This window comes from Ursus arctos, unplaced genomic scaffold (genome assembly GCF_023065955.2).
Source record: "Ursus arctos isolate Adak ecotype North America unplaced genomic scaffold, UrsArc2.0 scaffold_1, whole genome shotgun sequence".
NCBI classification, from domain to species: Eukaryota; Metazoa; Chordata; class Mammalia; order Carnivora; family Ursidae; genus Ursus; species Ursus arctos.
Window position 1 is genome coordinate 103,529,650 of NW_026622763.1, and position 7,998 is coordinate 103,537,647.

A 7,998-nucleotide genomic window follows, 5' to 3' on the forward strand; every position below is an offset into this window, starting at 1 on the left:
ATAGTCGTGCAAAAGTTCGTCTGTGTAATAGTGGACTCAAACATATATTTATGAAATCAACCGTTTCAGTTGTCATTACTTACCATGATGACTTTTAAATTATACATTGAAATCATTTTAGCTTTTATGAGACATGGGATAAGGAGGTTCATTTTCCTCTAGAGTCACTTAATGGACACTCACACTCAAGGTTCTACATCCAGAAACTCACAAGGAGAGATGTTTTCCTCCAGGAAGTCTGCTTTGGTTTACTCTGGGGGTGGAAGTTTTCTCATCAGTGAAAATGAAGATGGAACATGGGGGCAGTTGAGCTTGTCCTTAACGACAGGAGGAACAGAATGTCCCTGGAAGCCAGAGCGGGCCCAGGAGAGAAGGGGCCACAGTCCAGGAATGTTGTGCCAACCTTGTGCGTGTCTGGATCTGCCGTGTGCATGGTGCTTTCCCACCTAGTATCTCATTTTATCTTTGGAAACACCCGAGGGAGGGGCAAGGCCAGCGTCCTCAGCCTCACTGAGGGACTCCAGTAGAGAGATGTCAAGACTGCATTCCAAAGCGAGATCACTGACACCCCCTGTCCCCCACCTTGGGGTGTGTAAATGCCCCTGCGTGAAGAGGGCAGGCATTGCCCCCCCCCCAACACAGTCTCTTGAAAGGAAATACTGGAAATAAAATTCTTCAAGGATGGAACTTGATACCAGAGGGCATGTGTTTTCCTGGACCCTAGACTGTGCTTAAAGGGAGGGAAGGCAAGGCTCTGGGCTTGGGGTCAGGTATGTCAGCGGTGGTGGGCGTGAGTTCTGGGGCATTCAGCGTGGAAACAGGGCCCTCCCTGGCACGAGGGTGCAGGAAGTGGTGATATGGGCAGGACACCAGCCTCCATCCTCTGCTCCTGGGAATCAGATTCCCGGCTTCCTTCAATGGCTAGGCTTCCCACGCCAGGAGCAGCAGACTGGGGACCACCGGGAGCTCAACCTCTGGGTCTCAGGGACCTGGGGCTCCACCCAGGGCTCAGAGGGCATTCTCGAATCTCTTCCGCTGTGTCTCCTCGTCTGTAAGCGCAGATACAATCAAGGGATTCATTTATTCGATTAATGAATTGATCTGCTGGGGCTCTTGGGAGAAAAAAAAAGATCAAGCAGATCAAGCCCTTAGCACGGCGATGGAGCTGAGCACACAGTTAGCCCTCAGAGAAGGCTGGCTATGGCTGTTGTCACGATGATGATGATGCAGGACTAACGGGGAATAGATATAGCGCTGGAGAGAAATACTTCACATGACTGTTATTTTTATTATGTAACTATGTAATTTTAATTGATAAATACCGAAGAGATGCTTGTCCCTTCAAATCTATGTATAAATGCAACCTGAAAAATAATCTGGTTTGGTTCTGTCTTCCATGGCTTGCTGTCCCACTTCAAGGAGAACGCACCTGCTGTCATGTTCTTATTAGGAGAAGTTAACACCCGCTGGCAGCAGAGGTCGGACCATTCTAAGAAAGCCACTTCATGTTCTGAAACCCGAGCTGGTTAGACCACATAGCTCTTTTATTCTCGCATCTTCTAATCTTGGCCAAGAAGCAACATGCCACATTCTCAGAAGCCCTTAGTCTGCCATCTCCTCTAAACGGAAGCAGCCCCATTCTCCATCAGAAGGTGTGCAGAACAAATGTATGAAGTGCCCCAATGTCTTGTGCAAATGCTATTCTTAGAAGGTCTCAACTAAGCCAGGAGAGCTGGCGGGAAAGGCTGTGGAAGGAGAAGCGAACATGGGCGAGGGATATAAATTGGAGGAGACAACAGAAAAGCCCTCACGTCAGCTGACACAGCCGAGCATGCTTCCCGGCGGGTGGATGCTGGAATGAGTTGAGCACTCAGAGGCAGAGGTGGGAACGGGGAGCCCAGACCAAGAGCTGGTAAGTTGGAGGGCGGGTCAAGTTCTGGGTGTGTTCTCACCTCCCTCTTTCACGCCATCACACCTTATATTTCTGCTCTTTGCACATCATTGCCTCTCCTCGCCACTGCACGGATGGGACAGCGGAATGGTCTATGATGTTGGTAACAGAATTGTTCCAAGGGCTCAAGTCCCTGGAGACAAATGTAAAGGCACAAGACTGTAAGGCAAGACTCCTGCCTTACAGTCTATCGTAAGAACTTACAAATCTAGAACTAAAGCCTTGGGGATGAAGTCAGGTTGGGGAAAATACAGCGGTTGCTTTGGAGGAAAATTGGCCTCCTCGGTCATGAGAGGTCAGAGTGATGGTGACTTTCCTGGAAAACATCAAAGGAACCCCATCGTCCAGGTACCGAGTGCCAATCGGCTCCTCAGAAACGTGTTCATTAAGGTTGTATCATAAAATAAGGGCTTCAGTCTTGGCTTCCTCGGAGTGCTAGTTTCTTTAGTCCTCTGGACAGCACGGATCCCCAAATAGTTTTTCAAGAATTTTTCAGGTTTCAGGACCTAGAAATGGCACCTGTGCCCATTCTGATGCCATCTGGCTCCTAAACATTAGCTTCCACAGCCATGGGCATGATGAAACTCAAGTCTTGCTCATTTTTAAATAAAAACCACTAGGTTCATGAATGTTTTATTAGGTGTAAGAGTCTCACCGTCCTTCTCCAAAGTCATAGCAATGAGTCATCTCATGACAAGATCTTGAAGAAGATATTACCATTTTGTCCATTTTCAACTTGATTAAAACACTTCCCGAGATTTCATTGTTTATTTTGTCAAGCGCCCATTTTGAAATTTACGACTGAAACTAACTGACAAGAACTCAGTTGTTCGGCCCATAGTTACTGAGCACCTATTATGCTCCATGTGATTTGGGGCCACAGGCTATCAAAGATCTATGCCTTACACAGGGGGCCGCTCAGAGCCTGGAGGGATGAGCGGAGTCATGTCTGAACCACGGACTCCGTCGTCTGCGGGGCTCCGTTGGGCCCCACACTCAGTTCCGCCCGGCTCACGGGAGGGAAGACCGCACGCCTGGGATGGTGGGAGACCGTGCAGCTGCCGGCTTGACCCCGCTCTGGCCTGGGCCTGGGGTCTGCAGCCTAGGTTTCAGAGGGTAAGGACACCAAGAGGTGGGGTTAAAAGGGAGATTGCAGGGACCTTGAGTCTAGGCCTGTGGGAAGGTTGAATTAGGCCTCCCAGTTTGCTGGCAGCCCATAGTCAAAGCTGAAGCCACCGAGCCCGTGCTCCCTGCCAGGCCCTTCGAGAATGCCTCGCTGTACTATTGTGTGACAGATCCTCCCCAGCAACCGTGGCGATCCCGTGTTACGTATGGGGAAATCGAGGCACAAGAGGCTAAGGGCTGTGGAGTGAAATCATGGGGCCGGAAGCACTGGAGTGGGAATGTGAAACTGGATCTCCTTGTCTCCAGATCTGAGACCGGAGCAGCCCCTGGTTTCGATGCTTACGACCTGCCGGGTGTCTCCAGGAGCGCGTGTGAGTTGAACCTGTCAGAGTGCTCCCGATTCTGCCTCCCTCACTTTTCCTCCAGAAAGTGGGTCTTTTCCCAACAGCACGTACAAAGCAGGATGGTTTTACGGCACCACCTACGTCAGAGGACTGACGTCTTGTATTCCCGATGGTTCGGCCCGGCCGGGAGCGGAGAAAGCCCAGACTGTGAGCAGCTCTGTGACTACTGCTGCTATCGTCATAGTAGCACATAGCTACTTTCAATTTTACACAATCTTATAATATTTTTGAAGTGATTAACAATCATGACCTTTTTATTTTTTAAGGTAGGCTCCACGCCCGGTGTTGGGCTTGAACTTATGACCCGGAGAGCAAGAGTCTCGTGCTCTATGGACTGAGTCAGCCAGGCGCCCCGATCGGGACCTTTTTAATAATGGAAAGGCTGAGGCCAGGCGAGGCATCGAGGCCGTCTTCCTGAAAGATCTCTGAGGACCATGGACAGGCCCCCCATCAGGGGGCCAGGCACCTAGCCCTGTCCCTCCTCGGCTCAGGGCCGAGCTGGACACTTCAGCCAGAAAAGCAGAGACCGGTCCAGCCCCATTAGGGCCCCAGAGACCATCTTGTGAGCCATCCCTACACTCAGCAAAGAAGGTCTAAAAAGAGGGGCAACTAGAAAAAACCACCCAGACAACTTCCCCACACGTTTGATTGTATAAATAATTTATTTCTGTTCACAGCATCATATATGCATATAAAAGGGAACAGGAACAGAAGAATGTTCAGGACAGAGAATTACAGCAGTAGAAACGGAAACCGAAACCAGGAGACACCGTCCCAACACCATGACAGAGAATCTGTGAAGAGAATCCATTTGAAACCAAACCGGCCTCCCTGTGTCTATGAGAAACAATTTCAGAAGCTCACGTGGGGAGGCCAGCTTCCTCTGTGCGAAACCCATTCATTCTCCAAAGGCCAGGAGATACAACACGTGGGAGGGGACGTCCCCCCCAAGAGCACTCCAAGGTGATTTGATGTGCGCTTCCTCTGTTTGGTCAGAGACAAAAATGGGCTATTATTAGGTCAAATGTGACAGAAATCAACTGAGACTCTGAACTATTAGTGGACACACCACAGGGCTTTACTTTACTGCACAATTACGAACAGCTGACTGCACCTTAAGTCTCGATAATGCAAAACCCAAAATCATGTCGCTTCGTTGGTAAAGCATGACGGGATTTGAACAGTGATCTCGAACCTAAGTATGGTTCGCACGAGATGGTGACAGTATTTGGCATCCGGAGTGTCACAAAATAAATCTATTATTCTCTCAATAGTGTGGAACTACCAAAATGTCAAAGTGCATAAGAAATTGTTACATGTGAAGAAAATAAAGGAAGATGGATTTTTTTTTAATAACTCTATACAGAATCTTCAGATGATGGGACCAGCCCATTTAGAAATATGCCGTCGATATGTAAACCGAAATCCTGCAGGCTTTCACGCTTCTTGAGCTCTCGTTCCTCTACCGAGTTCCTACAAAAAGACCAGCATTGGAGAGGTACCAAATTCACCGACAAAAGATAAAAGGAAGATGGGTTAGGTTTCCTCTTTTCAAATATTTCATATAAGAATTGGGTTTCAAGCAGGAAGCCAGGACTTCAACCTCTGGTTCTTAAATTAACTTTCCAAGTGCAATGGACAATAGGCATGGATTTATAATTTGACTAACTCACATTCTCAAGCATGATCATGCCCATTTTCTACAGGCCTCCTTCGTAAAGAAATTTCTCACGGTGGGGGGAGGGGCGATATACATAATTCTACCTGTAAACATGAATTTTAAGAGGAAAAAAAATCGAACAGTTAGGTGTTAAGTTTCCCTTTCGATACTGTGTTTCAGGGTAAATGACATCTTCTGCAAACCAAGACTCAGTCCTGATTATAAAGGATTTTTAAATTACATTATTAAAAATATCTATTTATTCTTCTTTTGCTTTATCTATTTTCCAAAGCCTCTTTCAAGTAAACTGTGAAGTGCCTGAGTACAGGTGATCATGACGTCACACGCTTTCTTTTATCTCAAGCACTCATTGTTCGCATTTGCTAAGCAGGCCGCAGGCCAGTTCCCACAAGAATGGATTAGGAAGGACCTCATCCTTGTGCTTTTCCTTCGCTCTTCAATCCATGCAACGAGGTCGGCTTTTGCAACAAGGTGGGGTTTTATTTTTTGGTGCATGACATCAAATACTCTAACGAGACATTTTTTAATGAAATACTTAAACCAGATAGGCCACAATGAACCAAATTAGAAATTTGAACATGTCGCCACTTGCAGCGTAAAGGGATCTAAAAGGCCAGAGCAGTCTTTTTTTTTCCCCCTAAGGTGAATATTTCGGAGGTGAGTAGTCATTTGTAGAATTTTTTAAAAACATGTCTGAAAACCAAAACCCATTATCAGGCCGTTAGCGTTACAAGAGGCATCCCTTGCAAAACCGTCCTGCATTTCAGCACACATCTGCAGCGGCTGTGCTTCCACAAACCCATCAGTAGGCTACGAGATTTTAAGATTCCACACATATGGGTCTAGGTATTGATGCCGATTACACAGTGGAGAGGGAGGTCCCTGTTTCTACACACACACCCCAGCCAGCATTTACGCCCAGAGCCTTACCCTTTAAACACCTTTAACTATCCTGCAAACAGTAAATACATCATTTGCCACCACCTCCAACAGTTTTGTTGTTGTTGTTGTTTTTTTTTAATTTTTATTGGTCTCTTTGTGTGATAATGACCTACACATGGACAGGGTCCAAACCATCTGGAAGATGTCTGATTCCAGGCTGAAAAGCAGTTCGCAACCGAACTGGTCTTCCGTAGCCACCATAAAGCACCAGGAAAGGGGCATCTTCGCGGCCATTCCCCAGTCCAGGCCAGCGCAGCGCCCCATGCTCTGGGGCTGCTGTATTGTTCCAGGCAGTCCTCTCAGGGCCCAAACCCCCACCTCGTTTGGGCGCAGAGCAGGACAAATGAAATTTCAACAGGGGCCTGCCCTGTGACATAAAATCATCCAGCTTCCAAAGCCCATGAATGCAAGGCGCAGCGGTCCCCCCAGCACCTCCCACTGCCAGCATGCCCCCAAACAGGTACTCCCAGCGTTCTGGGAACCGCATACCTCAGGTAACTCACAGGTGGGAGCCCCCAGTGAGGGCGGGGCAGCCTGAACTTCTGGCCCTGCTGGAGGAAGAAATCGCTTTTGTCTCTGACATCTGAGCCTTCCACCTGGGCCGGGAGGGAGGATAGCAGGCCAGGCACGTCCACTCCCCAGCGCCCCCCACCCATTAGTAGCTCTGGCATCCAGACAAAAGGTCCCCTGAGCTGGGGGTGGGGACGGATCGAGGGCAGGCTGGTAAGTCAGCGTACACACCCAGGTTAAGTCACTAGTCCTGCGTCTGGGTGCACGGATTCCGTTTTAAAAATTCGAAGCATTGCTTTGGTTCTCTGTCTTTGTTCGCGGGCGCAGACTCTCGTTCATCCAACCATCCATCCATCCATCCATCCATCCAATCATCCCCGACTCGCTCCCTCGCTCCCGGCTCATTCCCCGCTCACTCCCCACCGCAGCCGGGCGCATTACCGCTTCTTCTTCTGCTTGAGGGACTTCCTGCGTTTCAGGATCATCTCATAGAGCTTGTCCATGCCCTCGGTGAGGCCCTCGCCGATGATGGCGCACGCCGGCTGGACGTGGTAGGTGGTGGCCGGGATGAGCTCGTGCAGCGCCAGCTGCTTCTCGATCTCGGCCACCGGCAGCGACTTGGGGAGGTCCTGCTTGTTGGCGATGACCAGCAGCGGCGTGCCCTGGTTCTCGGCGAACTTGGTCACCTTGTGCAGCTCCGTCTTGGCCTCCTCCAGCCGGTCCACGTCCACCGAGTCCACCACGTAGATGATGCCGTCCGTGCAGCGGCTGTAGGACTTCCACAGCGGCCGCAGCTTCTCCTGGCCGCCTACGTCCCAGAAGTGGCAGCTGATGCCCTTGGCCGTGCCGTTGCTCAGCTTGATCTTCTCCGTGTTGAAGCCGATGGTGGGCACCGTGTTCACGAACTCGTTGAACTTGAGCCGGTAGAGCACCGTGGTCTTGCCGGCTGAGTCCAAGCCCAGCATGACGATGTGCAGGGACTGGAAGGCCGAGATGTTGGAGGAGATGTTGCCCATGGCTCCTCGCTGCGGCGCCGGCCACTGCGGCTGCGACCGGAGGGCGCCGCCCCCCGAGCAGTGACGGGCCCGACGCGGCCGGGCGCACCTGGGCCGCCCCTGTCGCACTCCGCCGCGGGCACCGGCCCGGCCTCTGCGTCCCCGGGGCGCACGGCTCGGGGCGCTCAGACGCCGCGGCCCCCGCGCCCGCGCCGGCCGGGCATCGCGTCTCTCCGGTGGGCTTTTGTCTCCCGAGAAGCCGCCTCCGCTGCCGCGGCGCCGGATGCTCGCGCCCGGCGCCCTCCCCCGGCCCCGGCTCGCTCTGCGGCTGCCTCCGGCCGCGCCCCCGCGCTCCGGCCGCTGCCCGGCTCTCTGCCGCCCGCTCGCTCG

The 7,998-nt window shown here is 51.2% G+C and overlaps 1 protein-coding gene across 1 annotated transcript; it reads right to left on the reverse strand.

Annotated features, from left to right (window-relative positions):
- Positions 1 to 4,126: 4,126 nt before the first annotated feature.
- ARL4C (ADP ribosylation factor like GTPase 4C) lies at positions 4,127 to 7,739 on the reverse strand. Its single transcript, XM_026491638.4, has one exon. It carries the CDS (start codon positions 7,627 to 7,629, stop codon positions 7,051 to 7,053), a length of 579 nt encoding a protein of 192 aa, XP_026347423.1. The 5' UTR covers positions 7,630 to 7,739; the 3' UTR covers positions 4,127 to 7,050.
- Between the last annotated feature and the right edge of the window lie 259 nt (positions 7,740 to 7,998).